Genomic DNA, 18,758 nt, shown 5'->3' with positions numbered 1-18,758 from the left:
ACAACTGAACATGTCACCAGATGTGAAAGCAAGAGAGGCAGAACAGAAACGCCAACAGCGACTGATTAGATCGCCAGGTACCAAAGGCAGGTGTAGTATAGTGTCGCCCCCTGTCAGATCTCTGTGTCATCGCACATGTATGTTTTGTAATTGCTTAGCTAGATGGCGCACCCCCCTTCTGTCATGTGACAAGCTTGGACCAATCGGGAGGTGCCATCTAGCAGGTGAAGCCTTTATAAGCAATAAACAGCCGCAGGTCGGCGGAGTCTTCGTTCCGGTTTTCATCGGGAGCAGTTAGCTCCGTGTCTCCTTTACTGCGCCGGCGCTAGCCGCGCGTTCGCCCGTCGGGGCCCCCCGCTTGCCTGCCGCTGCCGACACAACATCTTTTGGCGACGAGGATGGGATTCCCGCAGCGGTTCCGACCGAAGCCCCGGGACACCAACGAGCTTCGTAAGTGAAGCGACCCTTCCCGTGTCCGCACGGCAGGCAAACGCCGCCGACGCACTTGGCGTCGCGAGGCTTCCGAGCCTAGGCCTTCTCGCCCCCCTTGTTCTTCCTTGCCCCATTCCTGCGGCGAGCTCCGGCTTGCCTCCTGCACGCTACCCGGCATGGCTTTTACTGCGAACCTTCCCGTTTTTCTTGAAGTGCCCGGCCCACCGTTAATCCCTTGGTATCGCTGGAAAAAAATTTTTCAGGCCCACCTCGAAGCGGCCGGCGGTGGCGACTGGACGGACGCGCGACGAGCGTCCGCGCTCGTCAGCGCTCTCGGGCGTGAGGGACAACGGAAGTACTTCGCAGACGAGGAGCAGGAAGCAGCAAGGCAGTTAACCGGCGCAGCGTCACCGTCAAGTGAAGCAGCAAGGCAGTCGACCGGCGCAGCGTCAACGTCAAGTGATGCGGTCCCGCCAGCGTCAGAGTTTCCGAGACTCTTGGAGCGGCTTGACCGGCTGTTCGCCGCGTCAACAAATGTCCTGGCGGAACGGCACGAATTCACCAGTCGGAAGCAGTTCGACGGAGAAGGATTCCTGGAATTCGTGACCGCATTGAAGGAGAAGGCGGTACAATGCAACTTCGGCACAACCTATGGCGAGCGCGTCCGAGACCAAATCATACATGGGGTAGCGAACGTCAGCGTTCGCGAAAAGTTGTTGGCTCACGGCGAAACCCTGACCTTGGACAAGGCAGAGGAAATTGGACGCTCGTTAGAAGCCCTACATCGAGCGAACCGCGCGTTCGGCTCGGAGGAAATACAAAGAATTGAGGCAGCTCAACTTGGCGCTCCATCGACGAGCCAAGATGGCCGACGTAGTCCGGGAGGCCATGACGATGGCCGACTTCTTCTGGGAAGCCGCCAAGATGGCCGACGTAGTGCAGGAGGCCATGAAGATGGCAGACTTCTTCCGAGGAGCCGCCAAGATGGCCGCCGTCTTCCAAGAAGCCGCCCAGATGATCGACATTTTCCGCGAGGCTCCTCCGGGACCCGCAATGAAGCACAGGATGCGAAGGACCCTAATTTCGAGCATAGTTCATGCGACCGGTGTGGCAGTACGAAGCATGTTGCAACGTACAGGAATTGCCCCGCAAGGAACCGGCGGTGCAACGCCTGCCACACGTTGGGTCATTTTGCATCAGTATGCCGAAAAACCCGTACTGTCCAGCACGTCTCTTCCGCAGAGACGCGGTCTTCGTCAACTTCCGCAGGACAGCCGTCCGCGTCTGTCTTGACGGTGAGCACCTTGGAAGCTAAAAGGGATTTACAAGTCCCGGTCGTAGTTAACGACGTCGCCATGCGGCTGCTCGTGGACACAGGCGCGTCTGTCTCATTGATGACGGCCGAGGATTTTGAAAAGCACTTTGGTCGACAGCACAGACTGTCAAAAGCAGCAGTGGACTTGAGGAATTTCTCCAAGCAACGCATCGACATTCAAGGCCTTTTCCAAGCCACTGTCCAGTTTCTTCAAAGGTCGTGCTCAGTCACGTTCCATGTAACGTCCACAGGAACATCACTGCTGGGTCTTGACGCCATCCAGCGCTTGGGGATACAAATCGACGGTACTTCGCTGACATGCTGCCTGGCTACGCTTCCTCCAGTACAGAGCCCCACAGGTGTGCCTCCGGGTTTTGATCACCTCTTCAGTGGCGAGTTGGGACTCGTCAAAAACTTCGTGCACCGAATACATCGGCGGCAAGGTATGAAACCTGTATCTTCCAAATTGCGCAGGCTACCCCTGGCTCTCCGTGACCAGGTGACAAATGAACTGCGGCGTCTCGAGGACTGCGACGTCATCGAGCGCGTCGAGGCTTCTGAATGGGTGTCTCCACTCGTCGTGGTGCGCAAAAAGGATGGAGCCATCCGGCTCTGTGTTGACCTCCGAGAACCGAATAAGGCAATTGTCATTGATGGGTATCCTTTGCCGCACGTGGAAGAGTTATTGCAAATGTTTCATGGTGCCACATATTTTTCTAAGCTGGATCTAGCATCTGCTTACCACCAGCTGTTACTGGAAGAAGGTAGTAGAGATCTCACCACATTCATAACTCATGAAGGCTTATTCAGGTTCAAGCGTGTCTGTTTTGGTTTGGCATCCGCGCCAGCAGTGTTTCAGAAAATGATGTCACAAATCTTGCAGAATTGTAAGAATGTTGTCTGTTACCTTGATGACATTTTGGTATGGGGTCAGACGAAACCTGAGCATGATGCTAATTTAAGAGAAGTCTTGCTTTGCATTTCAAACAGTGGTATGAAACTGAATGAAAAATGTGTCTTCTCTGTGAGAGAACTGACTTTTCTGGGCCATAAAATTTCAGCTGAAGGCATTTCGCCTACAGAGAGCAAGGTAAAGGCAATCCTGAATGCACCTGTTCCTACAGATATTAAGTCATTGCAATCCTTCTTAGGATTAGCTGGTTACTATGCCAAGTTCATTGATCATTATGCAGAACTTGTAGAACCGCTTCGCCTCATGCTCAGGCAAGGGCAAAATTTTGCTTGGTCTGATGACGCACAACGTAGCTTCAATCAGTTGAAAGCTCATCTTACATGTTCCCCTGTCATTAAGATTTTCAACCCTGAATTGCCTGTGGTAGTCACGACTGATGCATCTGATGTTGGTGTTGGTGCTGTGTTACAGCAACCGTATGGTTCCAAGCTAGAAACTGTAGCTTTTGCATCTAGAACTTTGTCTGTAGCTGAACGAAAGTATTCTGTAGGAGAGCGTGAAGCGCTAGCATGTCTGTTCGCATGTGAAAAATGGCATGTTTACCTCTGGGGTAGACGGTTCACTCTTCGAACTGACCATCAAGCAGTAGTTGCATTACTGTCCGCTGGCGACTCAGGTCGTCGACCTCTTCGCATTTCAAGATGGTCAGCCAGGCTCCTGTATTACAACTTTCAGATTGAATATTGCAAAGGATCAGAAAATCTAGTAGCTGATGCCTTGTCTAGACTTCCAGTAAAAGATTCCCAGAATGTAGTTCAGGAGGAAGAAATAGTATCCTTAGTCACATCAGTCGTTGACAAGGAAACGGTGCAACTTGCAACGAGTACAGATGAGACGCTTCAGAAGGTCAGTAAATGCCTAGCAGAAGGTTGGCCTTCTAAGAAAGCCATAGACAATGCTTTAATAGCTTACTTTCATGTAAATGAAGAATTGTCCTTTGTAGACGGATTACTCATGCGTGGTGATCGTGTGGTAATACCCAGTGTCCTAATACCTACATTTCTACAGCTGGCACATGAAAATCATCAGGGCATAGTACGTACTAAGCAGCTTCTTCGTGAACGCTATTGGTGGCCCCAGATGGATAGCACTGTTGAACAGTATGTAAAGCATTGTCATGTATGTAAGCTGGCAGACAAGTCTGCAAAGCCTCATGTAGCTCCACTGCAGCCAGTCGAATGGCCGAACGGGCCTTGGCAGAAATTGGGAATGGACATTATTGGCCCATTAAACATGTCCTACCCTAGGTATCTAGTCACCCTTGTTGATTACTACTCAAAGTGGCCAGAAGTACTTGGTACTAATTCCATCTCCACAGATGATGTCATTAAGCTTCTTGATTGGGCTTTCAGCCGTGAAGGATTGCCAGACTCTATAGTTACAGACAATGGTCCACAGTTTGTCTCAAAACAATTCAAAGATTACCTAAAGGAAAAAGGAATCGCTCATTTTTTCTCCTCCAACTATTATCCTCAGGGAAATGGTCAAATAGAAAGGTTCAACAGAGTCATTAAGGAACACCTGCAGGTAGCAAGGCTTGAAGGTCGAGATGCTTCGAAAAGCATTTCAGAATTCTTGGGTTCTTATAGGATTACGCCACATGCTACAACGGGTCTCTCCCCAGCTTTCCTACTTCATGGTCGTCAACCCCGTTCAAAGGTAGATATTAGCAACTTCAGGTTGCCTAAGCACACAGCGGTTCAGAACAGTAAAGTTCGCGAGAGAGTCTCGCAGAAACAGCAGCAAACTAAACAGTATGTAGACAAACTGAGAGGTGCTCAGGCAACTCGTATCAAGGTGGGAGACACCGTCAAAGTAAAACTTGCCAAGAAAAGATTTTTTAAGTACAGTACGCCTCGTACAGTTAAAGCCCAGGTAGGACCATCCTCTTTTGTACTCAGTGATGGGAAGACGTGGAATGCCTCTAAGTTAACCACAGTAGTAGATAATTCAAAACATAGTACAGTGTCCACAACGGATAAAGATTTTTTGTACTCGTATTCAAACCTGGATAGTCATTCCGATGACTCGTCTGGCATGACATCGTCCTTTCATAGGCATCACTTAAGTAGTGCATCTGACTGTATTGCTTCAGAGGCTACACAGTCAGCAATCATTTCTGATTCCGTGGGGGAATCGGTAGCTTCCCAGGACTTGTTGGGACATCGAGAGGAGCTTCCTGGGCAACCCTCTCCAGCTTTGAGCGCTAACCACATTCAATTGTCCAACCAGGGGGAAGGAAATAGTAGTGGGACGACTGGGTCTTTAAAGTCGACCGATACGCGTCGCAACCCCCAAAGTTCTTCTGAGGTACGCACGCGTCCTCATCGTGTCAAAAAACGGCCTCCGTGGCTTGACGATTATGTTTCTTGAATGTAGAGCGTTTTGCAGTCTTCGAAATGCCACGGCTAGGGGCCTCGCTGTGACATTTGGGAGGCACTTCACATTTTTTCGTTCACACAGGTAAAATGTGTTCCTTGTTGCGGTGCATTGAGTTTTGTGCCGTGTTCCGTGTTGGACTTTGTTTGAGTGACTGCCCATATTTTGGTGCCCAAGACTGGTGCGCGTCTTGTGTGCGCGTTTCAATGTATGCTCGCTTTGTTTCCAGGGGGGGATGATGTAGTATAGTGTCGCCCCCTGTCAGATCTCTGTGTCATCGCACATGTATGTTTTGTAATTGCTTAGCTAGATGGCGCACCCCCCTTCTGTCATGTGACAAGCTTGGACCAATCGGGAGGTGCCATCTAGCAGGTGAAGCCTTTATAAGCAATAAACAGCCGCAGGTCGGCGGAGTCTTCGTTCCGGTTTTCATCGGGAGCAGTTAGCTCCGTGTCTCCTTTACTGCGCCGGCGCTAGCCGCGCGTTCGCCCGTCGGGGCCCCCCGCTTGCCTGCCGCTGCCGACACAACAGCAGGGAAGCATAACGAAAGCGACAGCAGCGACAGGCGATATCGTCGAACACCATATTGAATGAATTGGAGCGCAGAGGGCAGCAGCGCCTGGCTTTCGCCAAGCACACTTAAGAATTTCCAGTGTCTTCGGTAATTTTCGTACAAATGACACGGGTCGAAAATTGATTCGTAACAACCGTTCTCTAGCACGTTGCAAAGTAATGGGGCTCGGCCGGGACCACAGATAATTCGTATCATCCAGAAATTCATATTAGCCATGATCGTATCATCGAGATTCCACTGTATCATGAAAAGTGCCAATAGCAGGGAGCGAATGCTTCGTCTGCCTCGCACTCCAACGAATCACCGAAACTCGAGATTATGCAACTATTAACACTTAACGTGCGAGAAGATGGCTTACACAAGGCCACACCGCCTCGGCACGTCCACTCTTTGCACACGTTGCAGATCACCTCTAAAGCAGGGTGTGCGGATGCGTATGCGCTCAGCCGCACTTACAGCCATGCGCAGCCACAGCCAAGACGCGTGCCAGCTTACCCATGCTTCCGCCCCACCCCTTGCACATGCTTGATCGCTTTAACACGAGCTAGGTGCCCCCCTCTTTCCCTTTGCTCGCATGGGAAGGTGGCACTCGTGAAGCCACCATCTTTCTTGTTTCACCCTCGCGCAATTTCACTCGCACCTCAAGCACAAAGTGCGCGAGTCACAATAGGATCTTATTGCACTTGGACTTCATACGGAACGTGATACGATTCCACTTCAGCGGTCGCTCTTGTCGCCCACAGAAGCGCATTTGCAAGCAGCCGCTTGTAATTCAATCATTTGACCATCTACATCCACGGAAACCAAATCACATTATATTGAAATTGCATACAAACACACTTCGTTATATTGAGGTTCTAAATACATGGTGCTCTATGGACAAGAGGTTATGAAAAGTTAAATACTTCATTATATCGACGTTTAACTGTACTTGCCCGATGACGAAGGCACTCCTCACTTGAGTTCTATCGTTAGTACTCTACCACTTGTTATATAAACATCATTGTATTACATTATAAGACAAAGCAAAAAGCTATTCATCCAGTTCTATTTCATTTTAGAAAACAGAACTCGTTACCCTTGACAACAACACAGGCGATCAAAAGGTTTAGTTTTCGCTCGACTCTGCACTGCTCGCACTTCAACGTTTCAGCTGTTTCATTATTGCGTAGTGCTACGCTGATTTTTCTGGCTCGCAAAACTCGCACAAACTGCAAATTACAGAGAATTCCACTTTCATGCCATGTCGCGGGATGGCCAAAGGTTCCACACGCCACTTGACCAAAAGCAGCTGCAGTGGTGAACACACCACTCTGTCTTGGTTCGGCTTCTCCATGGCTGTGCATTTGCGTTTTGTGCAAAAAACCATACCACAGTCTGTCAGGTGCCGGTTTGCTCACGGAAGGCAGTAAAGAGCTGTGATGGTGTATGCAACGTCTCCACACTCCACTTGGGTGGCGGGAGATTTGAATTGCTATAAAGGTATTCGGACCCTTCAGATGCAATTTTCTCGTAAACTAAGTCTTTTCTTTGCATGAAACAAGTGTTGTGAGGATACTGGAATGGTATTTAAATAGTCTACGTTGACTTAGTATTTGCCTTTAGTGTTCCTTTAAAGGCAAACGTAGTGCAATGGCTTGCCAGCTGCTGCACCCGCCACCTAGGCATAACCAGTGCCGCTTCATTGGAGTCTACAACTAAAGTTGTGGTTTGGTGCCGAGTGTGGGATATGATGATGATGATGATGATGCCATCGTTGACATCACTAGCGCCATCTAGTAGTGGCCTGTCGAAATGAACCCGCACTTGGGTATGTGTGTGTGCGACACTTTGTGAAACATTCTTTTTTTTTCAAAATTTTCGCATTCCAAAGTGGGGATGTGGGCCTTACACAAGCGCTAGCCTTACTTGAGGAAATACAGTAGTGATGGTCGGCAAATTGAATTCTAAAGAGTAACAATATGCAGTGCCATGCTGCATAAACCACATATGTTCATTTCCCATTGATTCAAATGTGTGCATTGCCTTTCAACGCATTTGTTCTCAACATGAGACTTGCAAGCACCTTGTGCTAGAAGCTTTGTGCATGCGTTTTTTGCACCCAGGAAATAAGAAGCCAAACAGCCTAAACACACAAAATGTGGGTCACAGAGTGCATGAGTTGCTACATTTGTGCAGAGCTGTAAAAATTAGGGGTGTGATGAGCAAATAGTAGATTTGGTATTGAATGAAGGAAAAGAAATCCAAATACCTAATTGAATATTGAATATCAAAAAATTTTTCACAAAATATAATGCTTACGAATTTGGGGCGAGAAAAATACATTACTGCACTTGGTCGGGAGTCTCCTAGCAGTGCATAACAAGAATGTAGCAAGCTATCAGTAACATAGCTACATATAAATCGATATACATTACAGTGTACTCTTATTAAAGGGGACACCAAATTAGGATACCAGCACTGATTACAGCTGAGTTCTAGTATGTGAAGAAATTGAAAATACTTTTTTTTATTAGTAGAATTCTGTTGAATACAACCAAGTGATTTTATTCGTCTGAAACTAATGAATTGGTGACCTTCTATTGTACTGAATACCAGTGAGGTTCTCAATTTAATAATGGGCCTGTGTGTTGTGGCAATCTTTCATTTATTGCATAGAAAGTTTTGCTTTCCATTTATTTTTCCAAAATGCAGAAGGGTTAGCCCAACTTTATGGCAGCGGGGTTATCGTTAAGCCAATCTGCGTGGCAGATGGAAGGCTCACGTGACACACGTAGTTGGCACTGACAGTAAAGCGCAGGTGCTGTCCATGCTGCTTCATTGTCAGGTTTGGCGTGATTTGCCGCCTGTCAAATATTCTAAAATCTGCAAGGTCATGGGAAATTTGTGCGATGCTCTGCCCCCTCTTGCTCATTCATCTACCATCTGCACCAGTGCATGCAACCAGGTCGTGACACTTCTGCGCTCTCCGTGTAAATCCAAAGCTAGTTTTGTGATGGGTTGCTCGAAGCTTTAGGAAAAAAAGAAGAAAAAGACCGATTTGTTTCTATGAACTGCGTCAGTGACGAGAGACTGCCGTGTGTCGCAAAGATGGTGGCCGTGAACAACTTTGTTGCCATCCCATGCACTTGCTTTCGTTTGTCAGGCTGTTTGTCTTCTTTCTGAGGGTTGCGCAGCTGCTACAAATAGTTCTGCATCTGTTCGGCACCAAACCCTAACTTCGGTAACCGATGCCCACTGAAGCAGTACTGATTAGGCCTAATAGCCTAGGCAGTTAGGCCGTGACGAATATTTACCACTGACCGATGTGGTAACCGGCCGCAAGCCGTCGCGGAATGCTTCCTGCTACTATGTTTATACGGTTAGCGCATCATGTAATCGGTCCCGAGGTCACACGTGCAGGTTAGATTGATAGCTGTTGAAGCAGCATGAAGTTCATCGCCACATATCCAATACGATCTGTGTGCCTATTGGTGGCTAATTAGCTCGCTCTTCGCACTTTACAGAATATGTGCTGCGTTTGCTGCCGTTTGCTCTGTCCGTGTGATGTTATCATTTCGATCGGTCCTGTCGGCCCAGATGAACCTTGTACATGCAGAGGTCGCCCCGGCTGACGCGGTGCCATTCTGCGAATGACAGTGTTCAGGTGCTGTGTTAGCCGATCCCCGCATCAGGCCGACGTTGGAGAGTGTTTGCAGTGACAAAGTCCGTTACCGCGTCAGCCAGGGCGGCCCGTCTGCGGTGCTCTCGGTGATCCTTTTGTGTCAAAAACGAGGCGAAACGCTCACTTGGGTGTCGCCGAGCTTGAGGGGCTCCACGGCGCATGGGACATGTGGCACTACTTGTGTGTTTCTATGCCACACACATTGAATATTTGAAAAATTAATTAGTAAATATCTGATTTGCAAATCGAATTATTTGAACATTCACTGTATGATTCGATTCGTTAATGCTCAATATTCGCATACCCCTAGTCAAGATTGTTCCAGGGCCCCTTTTAAAAGCCATGCACACTTTTTGTGACCTTCCTGTTCTGATTGCAGTCTATTTGCAATGCTGAAAATTGGGTGTGATTGTAATTATTCTCGTAATGTCGAAAGAGTTTTATGATTTCACATTCTTCTGGCTGCACCCCCATCCAGTCTCTTTACCTCTTCACATGTGCACCTCCTTCTAAGCTTTTTATCGCACCTCTTTCTTGGGAAATGCCTTTATCTACTGAGCTTCAATATTTTTGCCTGCTTCACTGAGGCATCATCTTCTTTGTCATTTTCATCAAGGTTACACATCATTGGAAATGTGAAGGTGCCAAGGTTTCAGCCTTAAATGCTGGCATTTTAAATATGAAGGGTTTTCTTAAATGTTTGCTGCATTTGGTGACTTTATGGTGGTTCACAGCAAAATATTCTGCTCTGTGCTTGCTTGTATGCAGCTGACATCATGTGCTGAGCACCTTGGCTGTCTTCGGCTTTGCACATTTGAATTTGGTCAGTTTGTGCGCCTCAACAATGCAGCCATTCGAGCTCTGGCTGTACTGCCAGCAGATGGGGAAGGTGAGCGTTTTTTTTTTTGTTGTTGCCGTGGTGATGGTCATACAGCCTCCAGCACACTTGCCTGGAGTGTGGGAGTGACATGCACTGAATTGTGTTTGCAGTGTCTGTGACCAGACAGCTAGTTTTCAGCTATCCACTGTTGCTCTTGCTTTTCAGTTCCTAATCGACTTCAACTGCTTCCGTTTACTGTATTGACAACTGTCACGACCTGCCCGGGTTCGTGAACAAGGGAGGGCTCGAGGCACCCGCTGTTGGACAGATGCTCCGCAGCGTGGTGGTGATGAACGATGACTGACCGCCGAGCAGCTGTGCTTGTCGGTGTTTATTGGGTGCGGTGACCAATGTTGCCTACCCAGCCTGGCATGCCACCGAGCCTGGCTGAGGGGGTGTCACATGCTTGTTACAACAACTCTCTCCTTTGCCAAGCTAGACTCATCAGTCATGAAGTCTGGCCTGTCACTCACTGCAGTAGCCGTCTTAGCCATACAGAGAGAACAGTGTGACCATAGCGATGGCCTGGCAGTAGGGCACTTGCATTTGTAGCGAATGGCACAAGTTTGGAGCTGTATCAGCTGGAGTTCAGTTACTATGGAAGCTTGCTCTTCAAAGGTTAACATGACTTAGAGCAGACTTAGATGCTGTGCCATGTGTAAAGCTGCATAATGAAAAATTTGCAGAAGTTTTCATGTGAAACAAAAATATAATGTTGCAGTTGATAATGTTTGCTGTGTTTCAAGCGACATATGAGCAATGAAAGCGTGGCGCCCACATCTGTTGCGGATGCCAGGGGATGCTCACAACAGGCCAGGAATGGAGAAAAGTAAAGATACAGAGCGAGTGTGTGCTCAGTTATCAGTTCTACAGTCTATCTGTTGGATGTGTTTTCTTTTGCTCTAGACAAAGGCATACTGCAGAAATGCATGTATAAAGTGCGAGAAATCTGGGTGCATGGAGCACATGCGCCCAGGGCAGTATGCTGTGGCAGGTGCTGGGTACTGAAAATGCTGTAAGTTTTCACGCTGCTCAAATGGATGAACACAGATGCAAATTGCAGCGGGACAAGCAGCAGGGCACCAGAAGACAAATTTTATGATGACGCCAATACTTCCGAGTCGATAAGCTTCCCTACAGCTGACTATCTGTAAAAGCAATGAAGCAAGCCAGAGTTTATGGCAAAGCCAGATTTTATGACACCTAATTCTGTGGAAACAACTTACTTTGTTGCAAAGGCAAGCAGTCTAATTGGTGCGTCGTTTAGGAATGCATCTTCCTTTGTCCTGCAACCATAATGTAGTCTGGTATAATAGACAGTTGGGGCATGTGAAGTGTGGACTTTTGGTGTTACTGTTTTTTTTACTGTTTTACTGTGATCATGGGAGCACTATGGGTGCAAACTTCCCCTCTGGAACACAGGTAGCAAGGCAGCCGCTGAGCCGAGCCTTCTGCGTTTGCTGAACCGGTGCCGCACAGTGGGTGGCCAGCGGATGTTGAGCCAGTGGTTGCGACAGCCACTCTGCGACCTCAATCGTATTGGTGAGCCTCTTTAAAAAATTTCTTGCCTCATTAGGGCTCATGAAGCCTGACGAGAGTTTCCAACTGAAAAGAAAAGAGACTTGCAGGTCATGTTTTCAAAAACAGTTAAAACACGCAGTTTTGGCCCCCCAGAATTTCTAAAAAGCCCACTGAATTCTAGCTACATTTGCAACTATAATCTGCATGTAAAATGTATTGTATCCACAAGAATGCATTGTCTTGTAAACAGTGGTAGTGGGATGAAGTTCCCTCCCTCTCTGTGCAGAAAGTAATAAAAGATTTAAATAATAAATACAGTCGAATCTTCTTAATTCGAACACACTTAATTCAAACTTCCGGTTCATTCGAACTGACGCCACGGTCTTGTCAACGTTATGTGTATTGCTATGGGCGAAAATGCCAGATAATTCGAACGCGCAAGCATTTGCGACAGTTAATTCGAACATACCACGCTTTGGCAACGCTCTCAGCAGCATGCCAAATCATGCGACGGCGCCTCCGACCAGCATTGCTCTGACCCCGCCATAGAGGAAACACTTAGGAGCAACCCCTCAATGCCACACACAAAAGAAAAGAAGAAAAAAAAATCATGATGGAAATTTCACCCTCCCTCATATGGCAAGGTCGCCATTTCTGCATCGCGCCATAATGCCCCAGCTACACTAGCGGCAAAACGAGCGCCGCGAGAGGGGCCGTGGCCACCCCAGTGCCATGGCCGGGGTGGCCACAGCACTGGAAGTAGCGGGCAACGTAACTAACAGATGTGACTTTGCACCGCCCTCTGCATTCCTGGTGGACCCAAATTCACACTCTATTGGCTCCTTCTCACAGCTTGCACAAAGGATCCAATCATAACCAAGAAAGTCTATCCCAATCTGGCTCGAACTCGATCGAAAATGCACCTTGTGTCATCCTTATTGGACTTCTGCACAGTTGTGCTATTTCAGCTCTATTCTTTTAGCTTTTATGGAGTAGTTGCTTTTATCGAATTGCTTCTTACATCGATATTTTTTTTTGGTCATCCTTGAACAGTTTAAAAATACTATTTGCTACGTTTAGCAAGAAATGCACTTAGTTGCATATCGCTTGGTTTGAGGTTGGCTAAAATTTTGGCTAAATAACCTGTTTGTACACCCTTGAGCAAAAGTATACAGACCTCAGGGTCATAAAAAAAATTGCATTTATTCGTAATTTAGATGCACAAACTGAGATTGACAAATGCACTGGAAAGTTGGCAATACTGAGATTGGACTGCAGTCCTCCATTTCAAGTTAGATTTATAAGTGGAGAAGAAAATCGGTTTTATTGCAAAATTCATGGTCTGTATACTCTTGCTCAAGGGAGTAGATTAAATACACAGTGGAGGCGATGCAAAACTGCGGAAGCGTCTAAAAACAGTGGCTGCTCTGCTGTTCTATCAACATTTACAAGCAAAGAAGGCAGTGGCAAACTTCTCTCATGGGGAGTACCGTATTTACTTGCATAATGGATGCACCCCCACTTTTGCGATCAAAAAGTGAGTTGTTTCTTTTCTTTGCATAATAATCGCACCCCGAACTTGCTGCCGTGAAGTAGGAGACACGTGATATGATTGGGCATCTGATATGGTGTGCGAAAAAGCTGGTAACATGCGGTATGCTTTGGGGAACGACGCGCTGCACAGGCAGCAGGATTCGAGGTGTTTTGTCCTGCCGTAATGCTGGATCAGACACTCGGTGTGCGATAAAAGTAGGTGACATGCGAAGGAGTGAAAAAAAAGAAGGTGGGGCCCATGACGTATGCATTATGTGATCCTCCGGCTCCGGTATGGCAGAACGCAGGGAAGGAATTTCGCTGTCGCAGGCTAGAGGGGGGGAAAGTGGAGAGAGTGTCTGTGTTGGCAGTGAAGCTTGCCTCCTGAAATCATGGGTTTGCAGCACTTCAACTATTTTCATCTCTGCTATTAGAATCAATTAAAACATTTTTTTTCGTAGGATGCTCCCTAGAGGGCACATGACAACTTCAGCATAAACCAAAATTTTATATGGGGCCTCGTGAGCAGCCCTTTAAAAGGAGCAGGAACGAGCCATCATCACGCGCTTGATCATGTTACCGTGCCCACCTATGTCGCCCTTCTCCTTATACTGCGTACTTGATCATGTTACTATGCGCTCACCTGCGCTCCCCCCTCCTTCCCCATCTCCTAGCGTGCACTTGATCACATTAGGGTGTGCTCGATCATGCCCTTTCTAACATTGGGCATGCTGGAGGATGGTGCATATCAGACCACCCATTCTTGGCTCAAACTCACATGTTACCCACATACCCTCTGCAAATGGCGTATGTGGCGCAATCTTCACACACTTAGTCTTTACACAAAACCTAGGCTTCTTCCACCATTTCTTCAGGCAGGAAAGATAAGACTTTGTCAACGCGAGCCCAGTTATAGTTTGGGTTTTGCGCTCTGTACTGCGCAATTGATTGGGCGCTATGTCTAAAGGGGCGCTCCTTAGTTCCAAACTCCCTCTTATTTGAATGAATTTTCATTCCCCTTGGAGTTTGAATTAAGAATATTTTACTGCACTCACACTGTCATGGTGTGTCGGTAGTCATGCCTGTGTGCGAACAGTGTTCCTCTTTCATGCTTTCTGTCCCCGTTTCTGTCGTTCGTCCCCTCCATGTCAGGTTACAAGCCAGATATTCATCCGATTCATCTTCTTACCTTTCCTCTTTTTTCTTTCTCTCACTTTATTTGTAGGAATGCCATGTTCATGTTTAAAACTGTTGCTACTTATGGCTGTGCAGGTTCCAAGCACAGGTTTTTAACCCTGACATCGGTATGAGAGGTTGCAGAAGTTCTGATTTTTCTTTCTAAGAAACTTACGTGGCAAATTGTGACTGGAAGGGGGGCAGGGTGCTCTGGTGCAACTCTAGTCTTTTTTTCATCATTCATGCTCATATCTCCTTTCTTTTGCATAGGATAGTACAGTTAGCCTTGATATAACCAAGTCGAGATTGTTTTTTTCAATTTGCTTCGTTGTACTGAAATTTCGTTATATTGAATAAGTGCAGTCACCAATAAACTTTTTTTTTTTGCACGAGAGGGGCTGCAAAATTTTCTGAATAATTGGACGATTGAAAAAAGCAAATTTCAATGAGAAAACAAAATTCATTTTGGTCAATTTGAGAGCTGACTACGAACGATACAGTTGACTGTTTTGTCGACAATATTTGACATCAGCGATATGAAGCAAGCCAGCCACACTTTTGCATCCACTGTGCACCTCTGCGGCTTATAGTGTCGCCCGTAGTGGAATGACGCTATTGTGAAAAGTGCCGACAGCGTGGAGCAAATGCTTCGTCTGCCTCTCGCTTCAACGTGTCCTTGATGCTCAAAATTGTGGAACCTCCAGTACTAAACATGTGGGATGACAGAGCACACGATTCCATGCCATCTTGGCACACCTACTTTACACACATGGCAGATTATCTCTAAAACAGAGCATGCGGGCTGCATATTGCATTCAGCCACGTTGACAGCCATGCACAGCCACGGTCGCATTAGAGAAGGAGCTGTGCTACCAACCTGCCACCCGTTCCCTCTCCACCTTTGTGCGCGTTCCACTCGATCATGTTACCGTTACCGCTAGCTCAATTCCCTCTAGCCTTTCCCCATGCTCGTGCAGCAAGACAGCTCGCATGAAGCCACCAACCTTCTTGGCTCACTCTTACACTCTGTCATTTGCACCCAAAGCATAGAGCATGTGGGGCATTGTAGGATCTTATTACACTTGGACACATGGAATATGATGCTGCTCCACTTTGCTGGTCTTCCTTGGTTGTGTGGTGTGCGATTTGAGAGGTGCATTCCCAAGGAGCGGCCTATAATTAAACCATTTCACCATCTGCTTCCATGGAAGTTTCCATTTATCGTCTCAGTTTTCCTTCGCTTTGGCAGGGAAATTTCTTTATATTGAAATCTTGTGTAAACACACTTCATTATATTGAGGTTCCAAATGCATGGTGTTCTATGGATATGAAGCTATAGAAAGTTAAACACTTCGTTATATCAAGAATTTCGTTATATTGAAGTTCGTTATATCGAAGGGTTAACTGCATAAAAGTTAAAACATATTATTTCTTTTGTTAACATCCATAACTTTTCTTTTGTCTCCTGTCTTTGCCATAATCCTGACACATTGGTGAACCAAAGTGGGAAAGATGTTCAAATGACTCACTCGCATGACAATCTGTCTGAATTTGGGCTTACCTAGCTACATGATCATCATCATCATCATCATCAACCCATTTTATGTCCACTGCAGGACGAAGGCCTCTCCCTGCGATCTCCAATTACCCCTGTCCTGCACCACCTGATTTCAACTAGCGCCCGCTAATTTCCTAATTTCATCGCCCCACCAAGTCTTCTGCCATCCTCGACTGCGCTTCCCTTCTCTTGGCACCCATTCTGTAACCCTAATGGTCCAATGATTATCTAACCTGCGCATTACATAACCTGCCCAGCTTCATTTTTCATTGCATTTTAAATATGCATTGCTAAAATTAAGATTTTGTGTTAGCAGAGGTGGGACTCCTGTACCAATTGTGTCATTCTGATACAAACGTGAATTCCTGCGTCAGACTGCGCCAAACACAGAAAATTGACCGAAATTGCATCAAGCTGCGCCAGAACGACTGCGGCATGTGTGCTCCGGCAGTGGCCGCAAATAGCAAGCGGATTCGTTCTCTGAAAAAGAGTCCAGTTGTTCACATTCTGCACACTGTGCGACAGCACCTCCCGCACAGTTTCTCGTAGGGTCCGGGGTTGTAACACTGGACTTTTCTGCACTTTTGGCAAGTGGCCGGTGTGCATGCGGCCACTGTCGGCTGTTGTCGCTGCTCTTGGAACGGGCAGGGGGGTTATATTTAGAGTGTGCTAGAATACAGTTAAGTGGCCCGAGCGGCGCGGCAATGCCTAGCTGAGGCACAAGACAATGAAAAGTAGGCTGCGGACACTGCATGCAAACTAGATATTAAGGAGGCGCGCACTGCAGCGGGTTCAATGGGCGGGCGTCTCTGTAACCAGGGCCGGTATAATGTAAAACTATTCCAATCTGTTTTAATGCCCATGTGGGTGAGGCCCGAGTCATTTTGATCTATCATGTGGATTTGGAATAAATAGCCAGTTTTGCCTGATAGGCAAAGCGTCGATTGCGATAGCAAATTAGTGGACAGCTAAACAAAGTAAGGATAGTAGTTTTATCAGCCATATAAACTTGTAAACATTAGCTGACTAACTAAATTAACTAGTATGGTGTCGCGCACACACAAACAAACATGAACATATCTCACTCGATGACCACGGAAAATTGCTGTTAAAATGCTGGAGTGAGGACATGCGGCAGCAGCAGCGAGTGAATTGACCTTCGTGCTGTCTGGCTTCAACACGGACTAAGCGGCGAAAACACAGTGCACACGGAGCTATGAGCACTCGCAGTCTGTCCCCATCGCAGATTGCTTTCAAGATGGGCCGCACATACACAGCAACTGCCGGAGTGGAACCCCTAGGTTCCCTTTCCCCAGTGTCCGGCGCACATTGGAAGACGGCACTCTTCCTCGCCGCTTTCCGCACTGGTGTGCGTGACATTGAGCCACCATTGTCGGCTCACCCTCACACGCTTTCACTCACACATACAGCATACAGTGACGATGTTATCGCGCATGTACTTTATACGGAACATCTAGGCGATGGCGACGACAACAGCAGAAATGCGCCTGGAGTGCCCATATAATCGCTGTCACAATAAAAACAGATTACAGTAGTGTTATGTTATACCAGCCCAGGGTTCATTGCGGCTCTCTGCGTCTGCGGTGACGTTTGGTGACCCAGAAATTATGTTACCGCATCGATCCGACCGCATAACTTGAGAACATTTTCCATTATCATCATGAGCATTGGCGCAGGAATATATATTGTTCGATCGCAGTGCCACCAATGTTTTCGGCTTTACAGGAAAGCATGTGCCATGCCGTCACTCGACCTCCTCTTCTATATTCTAAAACGCTATAGCTACAAAGCATGCTTCATGTTCATTTATTCTGTGTTTGGTCGTGGTTTCGAAATGCGCTGCCATATTCCATTATTCCACCGAAATTCAGATTGGCCTGCTCCAAACTGCTTCAAAATGAAATTTTACCTGCTCCAAATTGCTCCAAAATGAGATTTAGACTGCTCCAAATTGTTCCAAAATGCAATTTTGTCTGCTCCAAACTGTAACAAAACGCAATTTTACTTGCTTCAAAAATTGCTCCAAAGTGACTTTGGGCAGTCCCACCCCTCTGTTAGCGCTTATGCACTACTATGCTCGCTCATCTTTGACACTCATCACACTGAAGCATCACTATGCTTCACTGTCTTCTTTTTTCTGTCCCCTTTTCAGAAAATGTGTTTCGCATCACAATCAAGTATGCCTAGGAAATGTGCTCACTCATGTTTTTGTCTGCTGTATGTTCTGCTCTGAGCTCAGTTTCATTATTCTGTACACAAACTGCACTGCATTTGTTGCTCCAGAGGAGCGGCTGGACCTGGTGTCCTTGCTGGTAGACGACTGGGAGCTGCGGCAAAGCCTCCACGAACAGTTCCTGCGACAGTTCCCCGACCTTCTCAGGCTGTCACGTAGACTTCATAAACAGCGGGTTTCCCTGCAGGTACGGCTGCTATGTACTCCAAGCTGCCATCCTGGACTTGACTGGACTGTTCTGGACCACTGGGTTTATACTTACCTGTCAGTCAGTCTTTGTCTGCTTAACTTTTAAACTCAGTGTTGGAACAGGTGCACCAATTGCGCCAAACTACGCCGAGAGTGACCATTTGCCCCTATCCTGCAGCAAAACGGCATTTTAGCGGAAAATTGCTTCGAGCCTGTGCCAAAGCACGCATAAAAGCCAAACCCTCCTTCTGTTGATGCTTTGCAGCTAACAAAACTGAAATCAAAACCAACAGCACGTAATAATAGTCAT

At 47.1% G+C, this 18,758-nt stretch overlaps 2 protein-coding genes across 2 annotated transcripts in view; both read left to right on the top strand.

Moving 5' to 3' along the window:
* Positions 1-18,758, top strand: part of spel1 (DNA mismatch repair protein spel1) — a 104,767-nt gene that overhangs the window by 33,570 nt on the left and 52,439 nt on the right. The window contains exons 11-13 of the mRNA XM_055066407.1: positions 10,106-10,226; positions 11,640-11,759; positions 18,310-18,446. Coding sequence (XP_054922382.1) covers positions 10,106-10,226; positions 11,640-11,759; positions 18,310-18,446 — 378 coding nt within the window. The remainder of the gene's footprint in view (positions 1-10,105; positions 10,227-11,639; positions 11,760-18,309; positions 18,447-18,758) is intronic.
* Positions 94-5,531, top strand: LOC129382451 (uncharacterized). The gene is made up of 2 exons (XM_055066408.2): positions 94-2,106; positions 2,222-5,531. The coding sequence occupies exons 1-2, from the start codon at positions 609-611 to the stop codon at positions 2,248-2,250; spliced, it is 1,527 nt and encodes a 508-aa protein (XP_054922383.1). The 5' UTR covers positions 94-608; the 3' UTR covers positions 2,251-5,531.

Source organism: Dermacentor andersoni, chromosome 6, assembly GCF_023375885.2.
Source record: "Dermacentor andersoni chromosome 6, qqDerAnde1_hic_scaffold, whole genome shotgun sequence".
Taxonomy (NCBI): domain Eukaryota; kingdom Metazoa; phylum Arthropoda; class Arachnida; order Ixodida; family Ixodidae; genus Dermacentor; species Dermacentor andersoni.
This window is presented reverse-complemented; position numbering and strand designations above follow the sequence as displayed.

What these genes read in the sequence shown, in the direction of transcription:
- LOC129382451 (XM_055066408.2), top strand. Translation starts at nt 609, where the DNA reads ATGGCTTTTACTGCGAACCTTCCCGTTTTTCTTGAAGTGCCCGGCCCA. An exon ending in TCCAGTACAGAGCCCCACAG is followed by an intron (nt 2,107 to 2,221) that starts GTGTGCCTCCGG and finishes CAAATTGCGCAG; the next exon opens with GCTACCCCTGGCTCTCCGTG.